The sequence below is a fragment of the Equus przewalskii genome, chromosome 23, assembly GCF_037783145.1.
Source record: "Equus przewalskii isolate Varuska chromosome 23, EquPr2, whole genome shotgun sequence".
NCBI lineage: Eukaryota > Metazoa > Chordata > Mammalia > Perissodactyla > Equidae > Equus > Equus przewalskii.
This window is the reverse complement of record NC_091853.1, coordinates 17,970,458-17,997,565: the sequence shown is the minus strand read 5'-3', so window position 1 is coordinate 17,997,565 and position 27,108 is coordinate 17,970,458. Positions and strand designations below refer to the sequence as shown.

The window sequence follows — 27,108 nt, the reverse complement described above, 5'->3', positions numbered from 1 at the left end:
AATGCGGGGAGGGGGTGCTGGGGGGGTGTCAAGAAAAGCCTCTCTGAGGTGTTAGCATTTAAATGGAGATTTGAATGATGTGAGAGACTTAGAGAGTGAACCATGCGAATATCTGAGGGAAGAGCATCCTATGGAAGGAAGAGCACATGCAAAGGCCCTGAGCTTGGTGTGTCCTAGAAAAGGAAAAAGGCCAGTGGGGCTGGAACAGAGAGAACAAGGGGGAGAGTGCTGGTAGATAAGGGCAGAGAGGAAGCCAGGTCTAGTGTCAGTGATAGATTTGGTGGCTTTTTCTCGGAAGGAGGGAGACCAGTTCGGAGGCTGTCATAATTATCCAGGTGAGAAATGACGAGGGTGAGAGCCATGGAAGGGATGAGACATGGTTGGATATTGGATATATTTTGAAAGTAGAATTGAGAGGATTTACTGAAAGATTGGAATGTGGGGTGTGAGAGATTGTGTGTGAGGTGTGAGAAGTCTTCGTGTTAAAATGCTAGCTAATTACCTCTGGAGACAAAAGCCGTCAACGTCCTCCTCGGCCTCGTTCTTGTGGGTATGGACCTTTTGACCTTGGAGGTTAAGTCAACAGGAGTCACAACAAGTCCGACGACTAAGAATAGGAAGAAATGAAAACACGACCCTTCTGCCCAAGCTGGTTCTTGTTTGGGAGAGGCCGCCAAGCTAAACAGAGGTTGTGGGAAAAGAACAAATGCCTTTTTCAATGAACTATTTCCAGATTGTCAAGGAGAGGAAACAAATCTAAGCGCGTAAGAACAGACTTTGATCAAGTCTTAAGAAGTTTCAGGGCTGAAGCATATTGTAGGACCCAGCTTTAGGTTTTCTCTAAGGTTACCGATTTCTCTTTTTCTTTTTTTCCATCATTCCTCACCCTCTCCTTGGTCCAACTTCTTAGCTACAGGAAGGGACAGTTTATCATTGGTTCTCAAACTTCAGCAGGCGTCAGAATTACCTGGTGCATCTGTGAAAACACAGATTGCTGGGCCTCAATGCCAGAGCGTCTAATTGGGGCACATTGTGTGTGTGTGTATAGAGGGATAGAGAGGGAGGGAGCTGAAATTTTTCATTTCTAACAAGTTCTTAGGTGATGCTGGAGAAGAACTGTCGCTTCTTGTACCGGAGGGCGTGCAAGGTGATGGGATCTTGAACTCTGCCTCATGGGATGTGAGTGGGGAAGGTTCCAGCTCCCAGAGGTTTCCAGTGACCAGGGAAATTGTCCACTTACTCCAAGGTGTTTCTCGGCTGCCCTAAACCGGTGAAAATAAGCAGCAAAAGCCGGCCAAGAGCAGGAGCGGGAAGTCCTTCCAGACTAGACATCCCTCGGAGCTCACGAGTGGAGCGAGGGCGGGAAGACGGCCTCCGGGCCAGCCCTCAGATCCTCAGAGGGCGCGGACCCGGAGGAGGCGCCCAGAAGGCGGCGCCTCTCGGAGGAAGTTTGCCTTTTAATTTCGGAGCCCAGTTCTCCGACGCACCAACCGCCAGGAGCGAGCAGCGGGCACCGACGGGAGCTGTCAGTCCCTCCCGGGGTGCCAGTCGGGCAGCCGCCGCGCTCAGCATCCGCCGGCACCGTCGCCATGGGCGGCGCCGTCTCCAGCCAGCTGGACGAGGGCAAGTGCGCCTACATCCGAGGTACGCCCGCCCGTCCGCCGCCCCGGGGTCTGCAAAACCGCCGGGACCTGTGGGCCAGGCTGGCCGCCCCGGCCCTGGCCTCCGAGGGGGCGTCCCGAGTGCGTGCCCGCTGCGCCCCCCAGCACCCCGCGCTCCACGGCCCGCACCCCCCGCCGCGGGCGCGCCGATCACAGGGCGCAGGGCGCCTCGCCGGGCAGGTTTCGCGCCTGCTGGAGTGGGGCTGCGCTCGAGCCGGGATGCTCTGGGAAGCGCGGCTGGACGGTTGCAGAGGCAGGTGCAGGCTGCGGGGTGGGGGCCGAGCTCGGTGCCTCCGCTCCGCCCGCCTTCCGTGTCTGCTCGGGCCCCCGGCCCAGAACACCTCGCCCTCCTATACCTGGCGCTGGACTTAGTGCCGAGCCCTGCCTGATCTAGCCGCAAAGAGAACTGCGGGGATATCCCTCGATTCTAGAGATTTCCCCGGGGATTCCCTGCCTGTAAGGCAGAATTTCCCTTCTGGTCATGTTGGCCTGGTTTTGTAAAACGCGGCGTCGGCCACAGCTTCACTTGAACTTCATAATATCACTGGTGGGGTGATTTCATCAGAGGCACAAAGGGCAGTGTTCGTTACGCTCCCAGGTGGTTCGGTTCCCTTCCCTTCCCGGAGAGGGGGGAAAGCAGAAGAGGAACACGGGCATGTTTTGTAACAGTTGCTAAAGTGATAGACGGGGAGAAACTCATTTGGGGAGACTTTCAGAAATATAGTGACTCAGTAAAGAGTGTGAGGCAGAAGAAAACAAAAACCAAACTGAACTGAAACTGCAGGAAATCATGACTCCATCTCTTGAGCACATTTGGCCTCTCCCCTTCCCTCCCCCGCAAACCTTGCCCACATCCACTACCTAACGTTTGGTTATCTTGTGAATTCAGTGTTTTTCTGGCTTCAGAAATACCTTCTAAACTAGGTATTAAACTCTAGGTTTTATCCTAATTCTGTAAAGAAACGGTTAGGTTCTTCCTGATACCTCTTTCCTAAGAGGAAAGCATTTATTTAGTGTCCTTATTCCTTGTTTGTTTTCGGTCACCACAACATTTAAAACCATTTAGAAAGGATATCAAATCAGGGCACTTGAGAGCAATGTGATTGATTTCCCAGATGCTTTCTCTGGTTCTTTCTGAGGCAGAAGATCATCAACAACTCCTACCGTCAGGGGATAAATCTTGGTCAAGTATGTTGTTTATTTAAAATGGGAAAAAGATGGATGACTTATTTACGTTAGTGAAAGAGCTAAACTAAGCCTGCCTTCACTTACAAGTTTGGCTGTTTGCTTGTTTTTTTTTTCCCACCAGTGTTTAGGGGACTGAAAGAGTAACATAGTAGAACATAGTGAGAAGGGGCTTGCATTTAGTTATTAGCAAAATATATTTATGGCATTTATTTTATAAGACGTTATGTCACTGAGAAGTTTAGAAACACCTAAAATTGAAGCACGGCCATCTACAGTCATCATTGCCAGTCCAGCAATGTGAGGGATTAACTTGCTTGAAGAAGACGTTGTGGTCATGACCGTTGTTGGTGCTGATGCACGTATTGTACTCATGTAATAAGAAAATGTGTTTAATTCTGAAATTAAACTATTACACGTACAAAAGTGTAAGCTGGCTTGTGCACAGGAAGGACTTGCAATGAATGTGTTCTGAGTGAATAAAACTATAGCAGATTGTGTGGCCGTCATTGCCTCCTCTAGTCTTGTTCTATTTTATCTCCTTTTTTCTTTGTTTGGGAGGGCACTTTCAAGGTATGTAGCGGCGGAGGGAAGAGAAGAGTTAAAGTTAGAACACCTCCGGAGAAAATGAGACGTTGCCTCACTTGAGAATACTAGTCTTGCCAAAAGAGCGAAGAGCCTTGGAAAAATGCATGGTGTTGTGAATTGTTGGTGCATGAGCAAATGAAGGTCATGGGACTGTGATTTCCTGATGGTTTTGAAGCCCCAGATCCCTGAAAAAAATCATAACCCTATCTTTACCACTTTGCCCATCCTTTAGCTCATAAAGATTCTCAAACTTTGATCTCATTGTAAGCAGAACAATTGAAAGCATGGCAGTAAAGTTTAAATACAGTTTTATGACCTGTTTCTCATAAAGTAGCTGCCAGTGAAATATTATAGATTTGAAAGCTCCTGTAGCTGAGACAATGACTTTCTTTCAAGCTTGATAAACTTTGCTAACATATGGAGGATAACTAGTCTGTATATTTGGAGTGAGTTTTGTTAACTTAATCTTGTATGTGTTATAAGCAGCTGCATTTCTAGTATGCTAATGACTCTGAATCAGCCTTTACTTTTAGACAAATTATTTAACAGCTGCTGTTCAGTTCGTGTGCCTCAAAACTTTGTGTTAATGGTGGTCTTCGTCTCATGGATGTTTCGAAAGTACAATATTTCTTAGGATTTAGTAAATCTCTAGGTAAAGGGAATCAAAGGTATTAAGGAATTGCTTCATTTCTAACGATGTTAGTTTTCAAAATTACTACCACACTCATATTTCTTGCAACAGAATAAATTGTTAGGATTGTTTCTGAAGACTTTCAGTTACTTCCCTTGATAAGATGTTTCTATTAATAAATAATACTGAGACCAACTTGCAATCCCATGGGTGATGTCATGAATTAGCTTTTAGTGATGCTTTTAGCTCCTAACTAAAAGGGTCTTCCTTCAGTGAGAAGGAAAGCTCATCTAATCCAGGCGTCAGGGGTCAATTTAGGGTACTTTTCTCTTTTTTATGCCTTGTTTTCTTTTTCTTTTTAAATTTTGAGTATGCCTAAAAGTGAACTATTGCTTCAAAAACCAGTGTTTTCATGTTCAAGCAATAATTTTGTTTCCTTTTTTAAGTTACCATTGAATTGTTAATGAGTCAGGAGAAAAACCTGAAAACTCTCCCACATTAGTCCTTTGGAGGGTCAGAAAAGTCCTGAAAAATCAAGGTGCCACTGAGAACTGCGGGGTACACAGGTCCTGGGTGGGGCTGGTAGATGCCTCTAGGCCTCGGAGCAGCACAAAGAAGTTAGGAAAACTGTTCTTTTCCTGACTTGCTGTTGCATAGTCAGTCACCATTTAATCTCCAAAGGGCCCAGTGGCTTCCTCCAAAATGCTCATCAGTGATCTGATGCTTATAAGGTAAGAAAAGAGTTTCAGCTTAAAAACAACATGTATTTCTCTTAGGGGAATTTTCTCATATTTATATCATAAGGGTTAAATTAGGTGGCTGTATATGAAATTTATGGTGATAGTGTCTGGAGTGAAGTCTCCACAGACAAGGGGAGTGGAAGACAGGGAGAGCTGGGCGTGTTTGCAGTTGACTCGATCTAGATGTTAGTACTCGTCTACACAGTGGCTTATTCTTCACTCATAATTTATTGGTAGGAAATGGACATAAGAACTGGTCTGATTTATCTGGATAATTATGACAGTGTAACCTTAGAGTCCAACTTACCTGGCTAGTAATGGCAGTATATTGTAATGCAAAGTTAGGAATATAGAATGTGGTAGACACTGTTGGATGCCAACCCAGCATCCTTTCCCCATTCCGCTTTTATAGCAGAACCCCAGTTTTGTTCAGGTATTGAACCTCCTCCGTGTAGCCCTCTGTTTGAGAGAGGCTAGCCCTACTTATGGCTTCTGAGGAGTGGGTGCTTATTGGTCCACGCCTGTCATGGGGGTGTGTTCTCCTTGCCAGTGATTATACAAGACATGGGATTGTGGCGCGATGGGGTCAGTGAAGCTGAAGGGAAGTTTGCTGGCTGCTTCTAAGGAAGTTTTCTTCCCTTTAAAGAGGAGACAAAGGGAAGAGATACATCCTTTCTTCCCTTCTTCTTTTGGACTTTGTAGCATCTGGTGATGCCTAGAACCGTTGTTTTCGTCTTGCTGAGCAGGAGGGGCACTAGCTTGAAGACATAGCCAACACTTAGAACACCGCCAGGCTGAAGCAGTCTCAGAGAAGAGAAGCTGGAGTCCTGCCACAGTTTGCTGATCGCCTGCCTGCCCTACTCTTGGGTACTTCTTGTGACCTGATAGACTAAATCCTCTTTGAGTTGGGGTGGTAGAGACTGCTAATTATCCTCCAATATCATCATCCCCTACGTTTTAAAATAATAGAACTTCCAGATGTTAGCTGGCCACATGCACACCCAGAATAAAGATATTTCCCAGCCTCCTTTTCAACTAGATGGGGTCATGTAACTGAGTCTTGGCGAATGGGACCTACGTAGAGTGTTGTATGCTATTTCTAGAAAGTGACCTTAAAAGGAAAGGATGTGTCCTTTTTTATCCTATCCTCCATACTGCTGGATTGTGAGCATGGTTGGAGCAGCCATTTTCGACTACTTACATGTCCTTTTTAAAAAATATTTATGTACTTATTTTTTGCGGTGACATTGGTTTATAACATTATATAACTTTCAGGTGTACATCATAATATATTTCAAATTCTGTGTAGATTACATCATGTTCACCTCCCAGAGACTAATTATAATTCATCACCACACGCATGTGCCTCATCACCCCTTTCACGCTTACCCCTCCCCCCTTCCCCTCTGGTAACCACCAATCCAATCTCTGTTGCTATGTGTTTGTTTGTTGTTGTTTTTATCTTCTACTTATGAGTGACATCAAACGAGCCTTAACTTTCTCCCTCTGACGTATTTCACTTAGCATAATACCCTCAAGGTCCATCCATGTTGTCACAAATGGCCAGATTTCATTGTTTCTTATGGTTGAGTAGTATTCTGTTGTGTATATATACTGAATCTTCTTTATCCATTCGTCCCTTGATGGGCACCTAGGTTGCTTCCAAGTCTTGCCTATTGTGAATAATGCTGCGATGAACATAGGGGTGCACATTCTTTTAAGAAGGAGTTCATGCAGAGTGGAGGAAGTGGACAAAAGGAGCCTAGGTTCCTGAGGACTTCATGTAGTAGAACCTTCATTCTAGCCCTGGACTACTTACCTCTGGACCTTAATAGGAGAGAAATAAAGTTTTATCTTATTTAAGCCAGTGTTAACAGTGGCATTACTGTAATCCACTGACAAATGTTATCCTAACTAACGTAACTGTCCTCTGTTACTTGTGCCCAAAAGCGTTGTAACCAGTACACTAAGTGCTGCCTTATTGGGGCCTCTTTAAGAAAAATTAATCCAAAGAAAGTAGAAGTGGGTAAAGATTATGCTATTAGTATTTGTTTCAGTTCCTCATTTGTAAAAATGAATGGATTTTCCTAAGAAGTGAGGAATTGCGCTCCCCAGGTGGGAATAGCAGGGATGGGAGGAAGAAGAAGGAGAGAGTCAGTGTGAATAATGCAGAAATGCATATTGATTACATTATATTTTGATTTAAAAAGTGCCTTCGAGCATGCCAAACTACCAATGAGGCTAGTAGGAGTTTTGAATTAGGAAAACTGTTGTAGATTGGGAATGTCTAGTGGCAATAATTACTTTCTACTACGTTCAGTCTTTGTGAATGGAAACCAAGACTTTGGGAATTTAGTGTGAACTGAGAATTTCTTAGATTCATCAAAAATGAAGACACTAGACTGAGACAAATTAACATTTTCTCCTGTACTTGTGGGAGAAACAGTGACCTTCCCTCTTGGGTCCCAGTTCATGCCTTGATAAACCTCATAGAGTCAGACACTAAATCAAGATCTGCTCCTGATGAAACACTTCTCTTTTACATGGACATTGGCCCCAGAGGCCCACATCATCAAGGGTGCTTTAGTAATAGTAATTCCTAAAGTGACAATAGTGATTTTAAGTTTTGAAATTATTTTATTTTTGCTATGGACTGGTGAGCTGATTGTAGTTTTCCTCCATTGTAACCTTTGGGAAGGTGTGAACTGGGTTCCCAGGTAGAAAGTGCAACAGCAGGAGCACAATTTGTAATAGTAGTTTCTAATTAATTAATTAAAATAAATGTACTGTAAAATAAATGTACATTCATACAGTGTGAATTATGGCAGTGAATGTTAATTTCCTAATCAGAAATTTTAATTTTTCTTGTTAGTAAAGCTAGGTAACACCGTTTTAAGAAAAAAGGTACATGCAACAATTTGCATTGTGAAATGGGAAATAAAGTCAGAAGGGAAGATAAAAGAATGGAAAGGAATACAAAAGAATAAAAGAAAACAATTCATCTCTTTAAAGCATTTTAGTGAAACACAGGACATGAGGGCTAAAATTCTAACAGTTCCAAACTAAAACACACACTCGCACACAACCAAACAAAACCCCAAATGCAATGCAGATTTTCTCCTTTGAAACTGGAAAACTCATTTTAAAAAGAGACTATCAAGTTGCTGCCAGTAAGAAAATACAAGCCAGCTTATAAAAGTGCTTCTTTTTTTTTTGGTGCTACACATTTTTTCTCACTTAGAGGAGGAAAGAAAAGATTTAGCGATATGAAAGCAATTAATTCAGTTTTGCAAATTGTAAGGTCTAGGATCCAAAGAAGTTTATATTTCTGAGCTTGATGTTGTTTGGCTATTGATGTCTGTAGGATTAGAATAAATTGCTAGTTTTTACTGGGAACCTCGAAGTGATTTTTAAAAAGTCTATGGTCTGAAGGAATTTTGGAAGAAGAGTAAATGTCTCTGTGCCAAACCATGTGGATTTTTTTCTTTTCTTCTTTTTAAAACCATTTTTATTTTAAAATAAAACATAGATTCAGAAAACCATATAAAACAAATGCATAGCTTAGCGAATCATTATAAGGCAAATATCCTTATAGCCATCACGCAGGTCAAGAAATGGAAAGAATTTCATTAGCCATTCAAGAAGCCTCTATGTACTCCATCCACATCCTAGACCCTTTTGTCTCTCCCAGAATAACCACTATTTTCAATTATCTATTGCTGCCTAACAAACTGCCCCAAAAGATACTGGCTCTTAAAACAACTAATATTTTGCTCACAATTCTGTTTGCTTTGGGTTCCGCTGGGCGATTCTACATCTGATACTTAACCGCTGGTCATTCCTGTGGCTGCATTCAGCTAAAAGATTGGCTGGTAGCTAGACTCAGCTGGAAAAGCTTTCTCTCTCTTCAGGTGGCCTTTCTACATGGTCTCTGCAGGAGGGTACTAGACTTTTAAAATGGCGGGTCAGGGTTTGCAAGAGTGCAAAAGCTTCTAGAAGCTGCCAGTGCTCTTTATGACTTAAACCTGGAACAGCACAGCATGACTCTGCTACGTTCTGTTGGTTAGAGCAAGTCTCAGGACCAGCCCAGATTCAAGAAGAGGGGAGTATACAAAGTCATGAACACCAAGAGCTGTAGTTGGTTAGGGGGTTGCCGCTGCAACCGACTACCTACCACACCACTAATCCTAGTAATGACTTCCTTATGGTTTTATCACCCAGCAATGCATTTTTAAACACTATGGTATAGTGTTGCCCGCTTAAAAAATATCTCGTTTAAATTTCTTTTAATCTACAGGTATCCCCTACGTCTCTGCCTTTTGCTTGCAAATTATCTGTTGAAGGATCTGGGCTATTTGACATGTTGAGTTTTCCACAATCTGGAATTTGCTGTTGGTGCAGTTCCACACGTTTCTCCTGTATTTTCTACAAATTGGCAGAGTGATAGTGAGACTTGATCAGACTCAGGATTAATACGTTTGTCAAGACTATAGGTGGTGCTGTGTTCTTCATTTGGAGGCACGTAACGTCTGGTTGTCTCTTTTTGTGATGTTAGCAGCCATTGATGCTCATTGCCAGGACCCATTAATTTACTGGGGGTTAAAAATGATAATATTCTAACTATGTCATTTTGCTTTCTTTTATGAGCTGTAATATTTTTATAGAGTGATACTTTCCTTATCTACTATTTGATTATCTCATATTATAGTTTATATAAGAAAAACAGGATAAAAACTTTATCTTCTTCTTTTATTTACCAGTTTTCAAGATAATTTATTGGTTTCCTGTCATCCCCTAAAGGTGATCAATTAACTTAAAAAATACCATTATGAACTCATGAATTCCATTGTAATTCTTATCCTTAGTGAAGCTCAAATTTACCATCATTGGCAATGAAAGCCTCTTTAGTTTGGCTCCCGTGTCCTTCTGAAATTACCCTATAATTTATTGGCTTCCTGTCATCCTCTGATGGTGATCAATTAACTTAAAAAAATATCATTATGAACTCATGAAATCTGTTATAATTCTTATCCTTAGTGAAGCTCGAATTTATCATTGTTGGCAATGAAAGCCTCTTCAGGTTGGCTCCTGGATCCTTCTGAAATTACCCTAGTGGTGTTTGATAGCTTCCTTTCCATCTGGTAGGTTAAGATGTTCTAGGCGCATCTTGTTTATTTCCTATCATGTACCCAGAATAAACAGTATCTATAAGATGCCCTGATTTCTTTTAGTGGGAAATGGTATTTCAAGATGATAGTTTGGACCTAGAGAAGCTCATTGCTATGACTGAATTGGCCATTGTTTCTGGACCTTTTTAGTGGACATAACTAGAGAAAAATGTGGTTTTCTACATTATGTTTATATCTCCTTTTTCTTGGTTCTCAAAGCACAAGATGACAGAATTAAATATCTGGAAATTCTCATTTGCTTTATCCCACCTAATACACACAGCTGTCTTAGACAACAATACGAATACTACCACCATCAGTTATGGTTGTAGAAAACTATTGAGTGAACTGTTTTAAGAATCAGTAACAAAATTTTTGAATATGCTACCCTAATTGTCTAATTTTATTTTATGATTTTACTATGTCAGAGTATATAACCATTGTATTATATTCTCTTTTCTCATTTACTCTTTTTTTACAAGTAAGTATTATTTAATGCATCAATCCTTACTTCGATGTTTCTCTGGTGTTCGAAACTCATTATCTAGTAGGTTGCTCAAGAAGAGCTCGTGGGCGACATAAAGAAGTATGAAGATAGACTAATTTGGTGGCTCAGTGGTGTCTCCAAAGGTCAGATTTTTTTAATCTTTCTACTCTCTGTGGGCTAACTCTCCTTATGGTTGAAAGATGACTAGAGTGGCAAAAGGTATACATTCTTAGGTAAATCAGTGTCCCAGAGGCTGAAGAGAGGACTGTCTTATTCTTTGAGTCTCTTCATAAGAGCAAATTTTTTCCCGATGCCTTACTAGCGAACTGATCAGAATTGGGTCACACATTCTTTCCTAGACCATCACTGGCAAGAGTATGGAATTATCACAATTTGGTTGGACTAATTCAGATTTATCTCTGGGCTGGGGCTAGGGCCAATCTTCTTTGAAGCATATGGCTATGGGGTGATCATGGATATCTGAGCAAAATCAGGTTCAGTTAGCAAGTAAGAAGCATAAATGGCTATTAGGTAGGTAACCAACATTACAAGTTTTAATAAATGTCATGAAGGGAATAAAAAGTGTACTGAGATAGAAAACTGATGGTAGTGATAGGGCGAAGAGAAGAGATATGCTTAAGATATGGTGCTCAGGAGAAGTATAAGTTACTATCCATGTGAAGAACTGGGAGAAGAATATTTTGAATAGAAAGAACAGCATATAGAAGAGGAAGGAGGGGGAGGAACTTGAAGGAACTGCAGGAAGGGTGGTATGGCCGGAGTGAGTAAGCAAGAGGAAGAGGGGTTTGATAAGAGGGGATCCCTCATAGCACTTGCTGCTCACAGACATATGATATGTTTATTTGTTAATTTTTTAAACCTGCCTACCACCACTAGAATGTAAGCTCCAGGAAAGCAGGGTCTTTGTTTTGATTCACTGCTATATTCCTAGCAAATGAATCAGTGTGTAGTACATCATTTGTTCTCAATAAATGTTTGCTTAATAAATGAATGAATGGAGAAAAAAATTTAAAAACTGTAAAGAATATCCTTAAAAAAAAGAGAAGTAATGAGTTTGTAAAACAAGTTCAAGATACAATGAAGAAATGACAATAATAGAATAAGAAATAGCTTTTGGAAATTACAAATCTGAGGATCCAAATTTTTAAAAGATCCAGTTGTTGCTTTGGAAAATAAAGTTGAAGAAATCTTGCAGAAAATAGAACAAAAAGCTCAAAAGATGGAAAATAGAAGAGGCAATATTTTAAAAAAATTAAAGGGTCAATCCAAAAACTTCAAAATCTGACTCACAGAAGTCCCAGAAAATAGAGAGCAAAGAAAATGAAGGGGAAAAAATTATCAAAGAAATAATACGAGACTATTTTCTGGAGCAGAAGATCATGTGTCTCCGGATTTATAGAGCCAAACAATTCCTGGAGCTCATCCAGAGCTGGGAATACTTCACATTCCCAGCATCCAAAATAGAAAGACCTTGTAATACATAGGGCATTGTATAGAGTCTTTGGTAGTAGTGAGCAGAAATTAGCCCCAGACTTCAAGACTGCTCTGGACCTGCTCTAGTAAAAAATGTAAAAGCAAACCTCACAAGGATCAAACTGATCTTAAGTAACTTACCTATGTTCTTGAACAAAGTCCAACATTCTTTATGGGACTACAACAAAATACACATTCAGCAGTGTAAAATTCACAATATCCAGCATCCCATCAGAAATTACCAGACAAATGAAGAAGCAGGAAAATAGCCATAACTCTAAGGAAAAAAATCCATCAATAGAAACAGACTTAGGAATTATAGACACGATAAAATTAGCAGACAAGGATGTTAAAACAGTTTTTGTTAATATATCCCATATGCTAAAGTAGAGGGAAACATGAACACGACAGGGAGAGAAATGGACGATGTAAGGAATAATTCTTGTTTCCAGTCTTTAGGAAAGAGCAATATGACTAGTGTGTTTTTGAAGTCTGTTGGAATACCTGTTGGAGAATGAAGCTGTATTACCTGCTGCCAACATTCTCCAGAGATCTGGGAGTGGAGCAGAGCAGATCTGCATGGAGGCTGCTGACAAGGGGCTGGTCTGGGGCCAGGACAGATGAGCAGCATCAACTCAGAAATCAAGGGAAATTATGGATGTTCTTTCAAAAACGAGTTTGTTGGTAGTGGTCATGTGCCATTACCTCTGGGGCTCACACAGGGCAAGTGATAATTTCTATGATTAGTTCAAAACAATTTAGAAGTTTTCCCAGTTTGAACTGAATGTGTTTATTTAAAAATTATTTCCTATATAAGTCATGCTGAATGAGTTAGATACGTCTGAATAATTGCCTAAACAAAACAGACACAGGCTTGGAGTTAGATAAATTTTATTAGCAAGAATGGATGTGTAATACCTGGAGTATAAATATTTAAAATGGTTTCATTGGAAAGAAGCATTCAATTAGAAACATTAATTGAAATATACTGTTTAAGCTTAAAGTAAATAAGAATTTTAGAGCGTGACTAAGATCTGTGCATATCAACTGGGATGTCAGTTCTTAACTAAAAGTGATAACTCCTGGTCTGAGGAATGATAATAACAGTAAACACTAACATTTATTGAATGTCTTCTATGTGCCAGGCAAGTAAATGTCTGAGAGAAAACGTAACAGGATATCAGATAGTCTTCCAAAAATTCCAAGTCTTGTCTTCATAGCTTTTCTTTAATGCAATCAACTTGATCAACTTGATAGGATTTCAACAGTGACTTATCCACTTTAAATGAGCTAAACCAGTAATTTATCCCTTGGAATAAACTGAAACATTTACTAAATCCTTGATTCTATGTCTTAATTCTAAATGATTTGACCATTTTTGGAAGTGAATATTTTCAGTGGATGAGATTATAAGTAGCTTAATCCTGAAAGTAGAATTCATCTAAATGTTAGCAAAACATAATATGGAACTTAGAAACAGGTGGAAGCATGCATAGTAGGTCACTTTAAATTAACTTTAAGTAAAATGGTACCTTTAGGCAACTTCTTCATTATAAAAGAAAATACTTATATTTGGGAAGCAAGGCACAAAAGACTCATAAATGGAGCTTTCCTGTTTGAAAAACATGCATGATAATCTCCTGAAGACTCTTGGAATCTGAAGCTGGATTCCCTGTAGATTTCAGATCTGTCAGTTGGCTGCCTTCAGTTTCTCATATGTAAAATGGGGACAATACTAATGCCCAGTGAGATAAAAGGAGGTCAGAAAAGAAGGTAATATAGTTCCTGGATTTCCCAATCCTACTATTATGCTAATCAATTTGTTTTTACTATCGGTAATGGCATCGGGCCTTCCCAGAGTAAATAATTGGTTTTCAGACACTGCTGAATAATACCTATCTCACACATTTGTTCTGTAGACTAATTAATGTTTTATAGTGTTTAAACACAATGCCTCTACAGAGGCAATGGCGTTATAATTTGTTGGGACACTCTAGTCTTGTAATTAGTACTAATTAGATTCTTTTCAACAGCTTGTTGAATTTACAAATTACTGCATCTAAGGTATTCTGCTTTATTTATTCATTATGAAGGAGTCAGACACAATGGTTTAAATAGGAGCCTTTAAACAAGTATTCCCAAGATTCTACACACACCCTTTCCCTTAAACCAGGGGAGGGCACTAGAAAGACGCTTTTCTAGGAATTGTCATGGGGGAGAGCAGTCCCAGTGGTGTACTTAGGAGCCAGCTCACACTGGCTGGCAAGAGCCGAAGCTGGGCTTCCTTTCCTAACTCAGAGTTCAGTGATATCATATTGGAAGCTTGAAATCAACCATGGTGGATCTTTTTTCTTTTTGAGATCCAGTTTACCAGCATATCACTGCCAGTGCCCTTCTCTTCAGTGCATGGAATCTGGCCACAGCTGTAACCAACTGGCAGCGGCCTGAAGCCAGATTTCAGTTGTACGTTAGTCAGAATAGGCTATTTGCTGAAACTAACACTCCCCAAATCTCAGTGGCTTGACATGATAACTATTTATATCTCACTCATTACACCATCCAATGTGATTTGTTTTGGGACAGAGAAGGGAAGTTGGGTCATTCAGGGACCCAGACTCTGTCCACCTACTGCATTTATGCCGTGGACCCCTTTGGCAGTCTGGTGAAACCTATGGGCCCCTTCTCAGAATAACATTTTAAATGAAAAAAGAATTATGTAGGATTACAAAAGAAACCAATTTTATTAAAGTGCAGCTATCAAAATATTTTTAAAACTTGTGATATAATAATCTACATGCTTCTTTATTAATGTGTTCAATGACAAGGTCTCTTGGTGGGTCTAATAACTGCTGTCACTTTGATGAAGTGCTATTCTAAGATATGCAGCAAATGAAATGTGCTATGAAAACGCCTGTGATCTCTATTGAGGACAAAAAGTCACAAGTACTGTTAAATTCTATTGTGGTTTGTTGCCTACATTCATAATTGAAGGAAATGCTGAATTTGAATTGAAAGTTAATAAAAGTAAAGATGTTATTTCCCCCCTGGTCAACTTTTGGCCTCCCTCAATTCTATCTGTAGATCCCATAAAGGTCTATAGACCCTAGATTGGGAACCCCTGATCTAGTAGCTCCATTATTCCTAGGACCACAAAGACCTTAACTGGATACCCTGCATATGTCTGCAGATAAGAGAAGAGAGACAATGGCAGATCACTTGCACACGTTTTATTGACCAGGCCTGGAGGTGGCATAAAACGTTTCTGTCCAACCTTCAAATTTCTACATGACACAGCTTCCTTATGCATCTTTCCATTTGTCAATTCTCACCAAAAGTCCTATCCCTTTGTTGATCACCTCTTTCCTCTTAGTATGTTGACCCTAACATTTTAATGAATAGCTTTTCTACTTTAAATGTATTCTCACTTTGAAGGCAGACTATATTTTTACTTCATCTTTAGGTAAGAAAGGTTCAAGCCCTCTCAACTTGACTAGTGAGCACTTGAAATGTGGCTAGTCCAGATTAAGATATGATGCAAGTATAAAATACACACTAGATTTTAAAGACTTAGTACGAAGAATGTAAAATATCTCATTAATATTATCTAGTTGCAATTACATATTGAAATGATACTATTTTAGTCCTACTGGGTTAAGTAAATATCTAAATAAATTAATTAAATATAAATAAAATAATTCAAAATTAGTTTAATCTGTTTAAAAAATTTTAATATGCTATTAGAAAACTTAAAATTACATTTGAGGCTCGTGTCTGAGGCTCACATGATATTTCTTTTAGACTCCTGCTCTTGAATAAAAATTCACAGAAGAGTCACAGAACTGCCAGAGACCTTAGAGATAATCATCTAATCCAACCCCTTATTGTACTCTGAGAGACTGAGTGAGTTGTTCCTGTCTGCAAAGCTAGCAATGGCAGATACCGGACTAGAACTCAGGTCTCCACACTCCTGAACTCTTTTCATAGTTCGTGGTATTTCATCGAAACCAAACCAAACGAAAAATCTCCAAGCTTTAAATTTCCAGTCCAAACCAGAATATACTCTAATTCAGATTTATACATAAAAATCCTGAAAATGGTAGTAAGTCTTTTTTCAATCTGATGTATTATTCAGCCCTGGTTTTAAAATTAAGTGTAGCTTCTCCTTGCTACTGAAGAATTGCAGGCTCAGGCAGGCAGACAGACTGGCTGGTAGTTGACTCCCACATGAACCCAGAAAAAAGAATCCCTGAGGTCATTCTCCTTTGTCTCTGGTCTCCTGCATTTCCCTCTGTTGAATGTTTAAGTTCAGAAAGAAATGCTACACTATGCTTATCTCTTCTGGATTTTGTCTTAAAGGGGTGGAAACATGTGGAACTCTAGTACTTAACATGACCACCGCTTTCTCCCAGCCAGGAATGGCAGAGTGGATAGCAATTAAAAGAAATAAATGATGAGCTTCATTTTCTTTTCTCCCATTTTCTCTTCTCAGCTCCCACCCTGGACTCTACAGCCAAATTTAAGAGGATGTCTGGAATCTTTGTTGACCTTTTTGTTCTAGAATATTCCTTCCCTTGGTTCCCCCCACCCCCCACCCCATTCACTCTCCCTCTGTAAGGCACCAATTTTCATAGGATCACATTTGGGCCATTGTGCATTTAAATAATATTTACGAAAAGAGTTTAGATTTTTTTTTAAAAACCTTATTTTAAATGATGTATTACCAATACATCATTTTTTCCCCTCTTAGGAATTTTAAATAATATAAGTGCTTCTCGAATCATATAATTTGCTGTTGAAATTGAAAAAACATAGTTGTCTTACTCAGCATCCTTTGGAAAAGATTATATGTCACCTACACTCGGGAATATCCCATTTTCTCTGAACTTGCATTTCTCTGCATTTTCAGTGGTCTCTAGAATTCTAAGTTGTGAGAAGAGCCATGAAGAATGCATCCTGACCGATGGCAACTTTAGTGACCCACTTACCAACATGTTTCATGTTTTGGCATTTCCTCTCTTCAACATTGTTGTTTGGCACTTTCATGAGAAACTCTTGAAGCATACCATAACTAACTACTTTGCTTATTTCAGATCATCACAGCTGTTGACATCCATGGATATCTGAGAAAGAGAGCGCAGACCCTTAATTGTCTCCATATAGTTTTTATGAAAATATATGATGCCTTGAGATGTGTTGATAACCAAACTCAGCTGTTCTCCAGGGAGATTTTTTTAAAACTTTGCATTGTTAATTAAAAGGAGAAATATATACATATGATGTATTTTGCAAATGAGTGTAAGACTGATTAAGATTTGTAATGAAAACTTTCAAAATGATATTTATAGTATGTAGGTGTCCCATTTTCAGAAAAGTGGTCAAAATAAAATAAACTTACAAAGCAGATAAATCCTTATAAAACATTCATCATAAAATGCTAACCGTGAAGCTTTCTTGATTCCACAGAACTTGGCTTTGCGGGCAGACTACTCACATTCAGGTACTGCCCCCATCGCTCACCAGCTGTGCAACATTTTGCGAGTTATCTAATCTCCTCAACCTTGGTTTCTTCCACTGTAATGGGGATAAGAGGACTACCCCAGCAGGTGGTTGTAAGGATTCATTGTACTAATTCTTATAAAGTATTTAACACTATGATAGGGACATAGACTCTCAACAGCTGTTAGCCGTTATATCATTTACAATACTGTAACTTATTTGTGCTAAAACCAACATAAAATATTTTAAATAAACTGTATATCAAATAAAATCTTTTCCCTCAAGGGCCTCAGTCAACCAGTTGGAACCGGAACTGAACTTATATACAGTTTCTATAATTTATGGCTTGGAGCCTACAGCATGCTCCAAACTCAATAGAAAGCGTGGACTTTAGGGGCAATCTGTGAAAACTGGTACAGAAGAACTTATCTGAGTCCTGATTCTAACACTTACCACGTGACTTTGGGCTTGTCTTTAGGCCTCAGTTTTCTCATTAGTGAAACAAATCATTTAATTGATTAAGTCTCTCCAAAGAATCTTACTTAGGATGAACTTATAACTTCCTGGAACACGTCTATTTCTTGTGGTGAGGCATTCATCGCATGTCTCTCATTCTACTCATCAAGTAGAATGTGCCCTGTTCTTTGAATTGAGATGAACAAAACAGACTAAACTGCTCTCAAGGGACTTCGTCATGGAGGTGGTGGTGGAGAGAAATAAAGTAAATAATAAGAGGGTATGTGGTCATAAGTATTATGAAGAAACATAAGAGCAAGAAGAGGAAAGAGTGTGATGAGGCTCCTACTTCAGATGAGGAGTCAGGGAGGCCCTCTCTAATATTTGAATGAAGTCCCAGAATGGGACATAGGACTCTCTGGGGGAAGCACATCCCAGGCAGAGGAAGTAGCAAGTTCAAAGCCTCTGAATTTGGAAACGAGCTTGTCTTGTCTTAGGAACAGCAGAAAGCCAATGTCGTTAGAGAGGAATGAACTGTGGGAAGAGGGAAGACAGGGAGAGAGGTGGGGTCACATCACAGAGGGACTTACAGGCCGTTGTAAGGGCTTTTACTCTGAGTGAGAAGAGAAACCATGGGGAGTTTTGAGCAGAGGAGCGACAGATTCTGATTTTTCTGGCTGCTGTGCAGAAAACGGACTAAGAGGGACAAGGGAGGAAGCAGGAGGGCAGTTAGGGAGCTAGGACTATAATCCAGGTCAGGGATGGCTTGGGCTAGGGGGCGGCTAGAGGTAGTGAGAAGTGGTTGGGTTATAGACACGTTTTGAAGGTAGAGCTGACAGGCTTTGCCGATGATGTCTGTGGGACAGCAGGAAAAAAAGTGGCTTCAAGGACGACTCCAAGATTTCTGGCCTCAGAAACAGACAGACTGGAACTGCCACTTATTGAAACAAGGAAGACTGGGGCAACACATTTGATGGTCAAGTTTGAGTTCATATTTGAACATGCTAAAGTTGAGATCCAAATGGAGATACCAAGTTGGCAGATGGATTAACAATAATAATAATGTAATAATAAGTAAGGCCTTTCATTACCTGCCACGCACCATGTTAAGAACCTTATACATGTTACATCATTTAAATCCTCACAGTAACCCTCTGAGACGGGGACTACGATCATACTCATTTTGCACATGGTGAGTGAGGCTGGGGGAGATTAAGTCTGTGGTTAAGGCCACACGTCTGATATTTAGTGGATGGAGTTCTCCCTGAAGCCAAAGCTCCGCTCTTACAATGTCACTATAGAGTCACCAGAGGAGGCTGGGCTTCAGCATAACCACGTTGAATTCTTGCTCCCAAAAGGAGTCTGCTGTAGGGCTTTATATGAGTTGCCTGGAGCTCTTTTTGTCTTAATTCTCATGGACACCTTGAAGGCTGTTGATTTCAGGTCTGAAATACCATTTATTATTTAAGAGCAGAAAGATGCTGATGACATATTTACAACATGCTTTACTTCTGAGGATTACAAATAATTTTTAGTGCCAAATACTATAATTCAGGACAGCAGTAAGAACTGTCATCTGATGAAATTATTGTTTTCAAAGGAAATAAGCTTGAATGCTGACCTGTGCCCATTATTGTTCTCTTTTATAGCTGAATAAGGCATTAGGCCATGAATTTTCATTTCTAGCATATCCTAATCTGAAACTAGCTTCTTATTTGTGATGCTACCGAGCAAGTGAAGTTTTTCTGTCTATATATTATGATAGCTTTTAGATGAACAAGCAGAAGTATAATCATGATGTTCTCATTTGCATAAGCATTTCCCTGACAGGTCATCAGATATCTTTATTGTTCTTGGGTACATTTCATGGGCTGCTGAAGGCATGCATAATCATCTCTAGCAATGCATCTTCTTACCTAGCTTAATGGCCCCTGTTATACATCAGAATGATGGAGTGAAAAGGCAGTTTGTCCAGGGCCTGCCTGCTTAAGAATGTGGAGTAAATTACAGTGGGGAATAAATTACATCAGCTCTTTCTCATTATTCAGTTACCTTTTACAAATTTCATCTCACTAGGCTAAACAATCCTGGATGGCCTTGAAAAAAAATTGTGCACACTCTCACCAACAGGCTCAGATTCCTTTTCAGTGCCAAGCTCACAGGTGGTCAATCATGAGACCATCTACTTCTACATTAATGAAGACTTCTCTGCGCTAGTGAATGGGGCAAATACTGTCACTTGGGTTGGGGGTGGGTGGGGTTCTTACCTTTATGACCTTTGATTTTAAGAAACTATTTTGGAGTTAAAGTGGATAAAAAATTATTATCTTAATTGAATTGTTTTAAGTAAATACTCCGTTGAGTTGTCTCTCTATTGCTTCTTTCTTGGCCTCTATTCAATAATGATAATGGCAGTAGTGATGGTGATGATTGTTATCGCCTAGTGGTGTAAGAGCCTTATTTGCAGTTGGTCTGTGGGAGAGCAGGGACCCAAACCCAGTTCTCCATCATTTTCTATAAATATTATCCTCCCCAATTTCCAGATCAGGAACTGAGACTTGAATTCTAGCTTTTGATTTTACCCTTGAATATGTGCAATTCATGCCCCTTAGCATCCTCGTAGTTCAGTTTGGATAGGTACTCTGAAGGAAAGCTTTATCACAAAATTACTAACTTCTTTGTTTTGAGAGGGCAGTGTGGTGTGCTATCTCCTTGGATCATATTCTATATACAAATCTGTATACTGCTACTCCAGATTATATCCCAAGCAATTCCCTTATCACTAAATATTCTCCTAAAGCATAAGTTTTATTGGCTATGGAGGATGCTAGCCTCCATGTATCTTAGAATTTATTTAACCATTCTCCTGTTGTTGGACATGTAGGTCATTTTCAAATTTTAGTTATTATACATAATATTTTAGTGAGCATCCTAATGCATAAATATTTATGTGAATCTTTGATTATTTTCTTAGAAGTACTTCTTAGGTGTCAAAGAGTGTGAACAATTTAAAAAATTATAGCTTTAAAACGAAAGGCATGATAGATGCATAATGTATCAGCCGCAGTGAATTTCTGAACCTCCAGGAACACGACAACTAATCTGAGCTCTTGATAGCAGAAATTTTATCTTATGCATTTTCCTACCCACTTTTTATTCCTTGATATCTGCCCTCAATACTTGTTTGTTAAATGAACAAATAAATGAATAAATACTTGCTTTGGACAGGAATTAATTGAGTCTAAACCTCTTTCAGACAGAAAAGAACCTGAATTTGCCCTAAGTACCATAAAAATCTAAGGATCTCTTGAAGACAAATTCCATGAGCATATTTAATAATAATTATTGTATTTGACAGTTCTTATTCCTAAGGATCTTTTCTTCTTGCTACATGTTCTTGAATATCTTGATTGTGCTTATCTGGGAATAGGTTGAGTAACCAAATAATCTGAGAGTTCTTTTTCCATCCCCATTATTTTTCCACTTCACCACTATTTGGCAGCGTTACCGTATATGTCTCATAGTTTAAGGAGATTATGGTAAAGGAGTAAACATCACCTACTTGCCCCTTTGGAAGAGAATTTAAGGTCATTAAAGGTCATCTTATGCTTAAATGCCCTTACCACCCCCGAGAGCAGCTTTCAATACCTCCAGTAACAGGAAACTCATCTCCCAAAGCTGATCAATCCATCTTTGGACATTTGTTTGGTTAGTGTATTGTGCCAGAACTGAATTCTTCTCAGTTTCCACCCCTGCCTCTTGGCTCACACTTAGCTCCTGGGCCAGGCCCTCTGCCACCCCCTCTTGCCCAGTCCCAGCCAATTTTCCCGGTCTCCAGCTCTTGGTCAGCATCCAGGCTCCTGTGCATATAGGACGAGGCATAGCCTGTAAGAATCTGGGATTAAAACCCAGGTCTGTCTACTCAAAGCTAGACCTCTTTTTTGTTTTAAAATATATATAACATAATGTCTATCAGTTTAGCCATTTACGTACAATTCAGTGGCATTGGTTGTGTAACCATCACTATGTATATCTAAAACTTTTTCATTATTCCCAACATAAACTCCGTACCTATTAAATAATAACCTTTACTTTATTTTGTCTATGATTGCCTATTCACCTCATGTAAGTGGAATCATACAATACTGGTCCTTCTGTGTCTAAAGCCAGATTTCTTTTTACTATAGTACTTTACCTTCATAGCATCGTTCTCCATCACTAATGCATTTTGTCTGTTGTGGCTTCCTAAACTCCTTTGGTTTCAAGAACTGCCACACTTTTAAAAAGATCTCAGAGGCTTTGACTGCGTATCATTTGCTCCAATAGAAAGCAAGGCAGGAGAAACAATGCATTTCTTTGTTTTGAACTCTAAACCCCTCTTTGGGCAGTCTTTCCTTCCTGTTGTATCAGATTCCCTTTTATGAAAATATGAAGAATAGAGAATACGTGTTCCCTCCACCCCCAATAGCAGTCATTCTGGGTTTGAACCTGCTTTTTAAAAAGAAATGCTTCTATTATTTCTCCAATAAACTTGATAGTGGCTTTCACTTTTTTTTTTTTAAAGATTGGCACCTGAGCTAACGACTGTTGCTAATCTTTTTTTTTTCCTGCTTTCATCTCCCCAAATTCCCCCCAGCACATACTTGTGTAATTTTTTAAATTTTTTTAGTCGTGAGTCCTTCTAGTTGGGCATGTGGGACGCCACCTCAACGTGGCCTAATGAGCAGTGCCATGTCGGCGCCCAGGATCCAAACCAGCGAAACCCTGGGCCGCCGCAGTGGAGTGCATGAGCTTAACCACTTGGCCAGGGGCTAGCCCCATGGCTTTTACTTTGAAATAGATATTATTTATGGTCCATTTTTTTATTTTGAAATTTCAAATTATCCCATTAATATCAATTCTACAATCTTTCCTGATATTAAAATTAAGTTCAAAGTCCTGTAGTTTGCAAAATCTGCGTTCATTCCTCCTCTTTTCTTTTTTTGAGAATCAGATCTGCATTTGTCCATTCAACTCTTCCAACACTTCTACTCTCGGCAATAGCTTAGCAATCTTATTTGTGAATTTTCTCAGTACACTCGATTGTAGTTATTTTATAGTGTCCCACTGCTCACTTTCAATCTCTTTACCAATCTTGGGCTTTCTTTTTCTCTTACCATATTTAGTCTACTAGTTTAAGTCCACAAATCATTCTTCTTAGAAGAGAAGACAAGGACAAAAATAACAGTGGAAAGTTCTTCTTTCTCTTTCTTATTCCAGCACTATCACATCATTGGTGCTAAACATCTGACTTCTCTCTTCCTGGTATTCCTTTTGTTCCTATCGTAACTAAAAGAACACTTTTTGTTGTTCTTATAAAATATAGGTCTCAACCTATCTGTCACTATTGTTGGACAGGCCCAGCACTCTCTTGCATTTGTTCTTGGGGAGACCCTTTTTCTATTTTTTAAGCTAGCCCTGTTGAAATCAGAGGTCATGGTAGAACTATGTGGGAAACCGCATCATTTCTCTCTTGGTCCCTGTGCAATCAATCTATGATGATGTAGACAGAGTTACAGAGTATGAGGACAGATGGATGCCACTCAATCCTCTTTTAGAGTCTCCTGCACTGCAGTCACAGTTCTGTTTCTGCGGAGCCTTTTGAAGTCTACCTGTCTGTAGTCCAGGTTTCATCATCATATTTTCAACCACTCCCTAGCTGGCTATCAAAAATACCAGGATAGAAGGCTTTTTCTCTGTTGCTGTTGAAATGGAGCTGGACAATTAATCAAAAAGACAGTTAAAGTAGCGAATCATAAAAAGACACATGTACCTTGAATATTTTATTTTAACTTAAAATATATTAATGAAACAAGTATATTCACTCACTAATCTTTTGACATAGGACAAAGCTCTTTTTTGTTAATCAATCAGAGTTCCACATTGTCATTTTTGTGTCGTCTAAATTTTCAGTTCTGATTTCCTTTAAGTTGGGCAAGATCTTGTAAAGAAATCTGACCACAGAATCCATCTAGATCTATATCTTAAGCTGTCACACAATGTTTACTGTTGAATTGCCTACACCTAATTTAACAACAGATTAATTAGAGCTCTTTATCAAACTTTCCAAAGTGTTCAACTTAGTTAATAACAATTCTTCTCATTTTGCACTAATATTTAGTCAGTTTGTATAATGTTTAATTTAAATTGCTTATCCACAATATCCAGTACAACTGGCATGAATAGGTTTGGAAGGAAACACAACAGACGTTTGAAAAGAACACAACTTGCCAGGTGGAGCAGAGGCTAGAGAGTAATCTGTGGAACTTGAGCCCTGGGTCCCTGTGCATCAACAAGTGTGTTTTACAAAGACAGTGAAACACCTTGGTGAACCGAGGATGGTTAAGAGGGTTCTGTCATATGCCATGATGATGTCATTACTTTCACCCACAGTTTGTTATTTCACTTCACTAGCTGATATCTTTGTTCTTTAGAGTTAGATCCCAAGGGCAGTTCCCCTGGTTACTTCCTCTCTCTATAGAGAAATAAAATTGCTATCCAGCCCAGACAGTAACTTGTCAGACATTCTGCTTTCAGTTTAGAGTCTCCAATTAAACGTTTGGGTAGTTGAAATTTCCCACCACAACTGTTTCGTGCCTCTGTGCCAGCATTGTAAACTAAAGTAGGAACACATCATCCATTTCTTCCAACTAAATTAGGAACACATCATCCATTTCTTCCATTTGGCCACATAGATTGTTAATGTTGATTTCACCAACAATATGATATCTTTTCCTCTCATTTAATCCTCATTCGAATGTCTCTTCATCATTCTTACTACCTAGGTTCATAGATTTTCACACAGTGATAAGAGATATTTCTTTACCTCCCTTCCTTACAGATATTTCTTTGGAATACTACCAACTCCCAGCAATGAGATTGTATTTACCATCTTATGCTCAAGTTCCCATGCACTGCACTGGTCCCATACAACTATGAGACCCTTGAGAGTATCATTTTGGGAACTTTTCCTGATCGTTTTCTTATGGGAGTCTCATGGTTCCCCCTGAGCAATTCTTCTTTTTCCCATGACATGACTGCAGACCTTTCTGGTAACTGGTTTCATGGTTTTACACGAGAATTGCTTTCTTTTTTCTTCCATGTTCAATTTAAAGACCACCTAATAGTCTCTAAGACTTTCTTCCCTGTCCTCATGAGAGGTACTCCAACCCTACCCAATGTCCACCATTGGCATAAGGCATCAAACAGAAAATGACATCCTCTTCACCAATCACCTCTTCACAGTAAGCTGTTCACTTCCCCAATATTCTCACTTTTCCGAAGTCCTAACCACTGAGAGGAAGAGGTTTTAGAACCCCACTTATGCTCCTCGGTCTTTTAGTCTCCAATCTGTGACTTCTTAAGTGGTGCTGATGGTGCTTCTTTTGTCTTCTAGCAATGTGATTCATTCCTGTGAAGAGCCAAGGACTGAATCATGGCTTAGTGGGGCTTAGTAAGTTTCAGTAGACTATTATATTTCCAGAACTAGTCACCAGAAAGATCAACAGCAAGCATGACTGACCATATCTTATCTTCCCAGAGTCCTTAATACCCCCAATAAGGAGTGATGACCATCACCCACCTTTTCCCTCCCAGGGCAGTAGCAGATTTCTTTATTCTAGCGGTGTTTGGGTATCTTGGATATGACTCCTTGATGGTCCACATACACAAAGACAGCAATCAGCAGTGCCATAGAGGTAACCGTATAGCAGTTGCTGTACAATGTGGCAGGGATAAATGTAGGAGATGATTTTTCCATATTTCTTCTTGGAAGATCATCCTACCTGCCCTCCCTCTATTTTTGTGATAAGCTTCAAGTCCTGAGCTTTCTTTTTTCCCTTTGGGTCATATTCTTTCCACAGTGAACTATACTCATTGTATCATCCACAGTGTCTCGTATAGTGTACTAGAAAATTTAGCACTTAATAAAGATTTTTAAAGTTAATTAATTCATCTAAGATCTCACTACCTGTATGAGCAAAGACTTTGGAAGTCATTTTTGAACAGTATTTGCAGTTGACGAATTATTGGTTTTGACTTGCTACACTGTATTTCCTTAGCAAGTTGCAAATATTCAAGCAGCAAGGTATGTGGTCAACTTCTAAACAGTATGGTTGGTTTTTTCTCTGTTGTTCAGCATTAACATTTGCTAGCTTTATTAATAAACCCTAAATATAACCTCTCTGCTTCTATTAAGAAAATAGAAATTTCTATTTAAGAAATGGCACTGATGCATTGATATATTAAAGTTGCAGTAATCGGGGCCTGTATTAATTCCAAAGAGTCACCATTTTAAAAATTGAATTTAAGTTTGAACTAAAACATTAATAAAATTTAGATGTAATCTCCTCTTTTCCTTTACGCTTTCAGGAGAAGCCCACTGTTTTTGCATTTGTTGGCCAATGCAGGCTTCCCACAGAAAGCATTCTGATCTAATTTTATAACCGAGAATATTAGTCTTGTTGGCTTCAGAAGGATTCTTCACAGACATCTAAATCAAAATGTCTTGACTCGGGGCCAGGGAATTTCAAGTGGCAGAAGTTTGTGTCTATACACATTTTTCTTGTATCCAAAACTTTCAGCACATTATTAAAGGGGCCTAGGATTCAAAAAGCTGAACCATTTTTCTGGACATCTTAGATTATAAGAAAAAGTATCATTTTCTCTCTGAAATAAGCAAAACGCTTAGCTCACATACACATTGATGTTCTTATCTATGCGTGTTTCTTTTTCCTGTTCTGGGTTGAGGATTTTTCTGAAACATCATTGATTTTCAAGCACATGGAGGTGCCTTTCTCATATTCAATGTGCCAGATCACAGGGGCTGGCTCTATTGTTAGTGCACAGAATGACAGAGTTTGAGTGTGAGACTCCTCCCTCCAGTCATTACCTTGGTGCTAAATGTGGGCAGTTAGTCAGGCATGTGAGTAAACGATGTCCAGGAGAAAAGTGATGCTTTGAAAAAATAGCAGCTCTTAGCATATTTTTACTGCACATATGTCTAAGATTAAAGTTTACCCATTAAATATACTTGTAAAGATTTCTTCAAACAGGTGATGAAATTTAAGGCTTCTGTCTATTTCATTTGTGTTCTTCATGCTGTGCTACAGATTTGCTCCAAAGCTAAGTGTTTTTGTATTTTCTAACCTGCAAAATGCATCTC

General features: G+C 39.5%; 1 protein-coding gene across 1 annotated transcript in view; it reads left to right on the top strand.

Moving 5' to 3' along the window:
• Positions 1 to 651: 651 nt before the first annotated feature.
• NIBAN1 (niban apoptosis regulator 1) overlaps positions 652 to 27,108 on the top strand; it is a 143,629-nt gene continuing 117,172 nt past the window's right edge. The window contains exon 1 of the mRNA XM_008534656.2: positions 652 to 1,644. Within this exon, the coding sequence (XP_008532878.1) occupies positions 1,590 to 1,644 (55 nt within the window). The 5' untranslated portion in view covers positions 652 to 1,589. The remainder of the gene's footprint in view (positions 1,645 to 27,108) is intronic.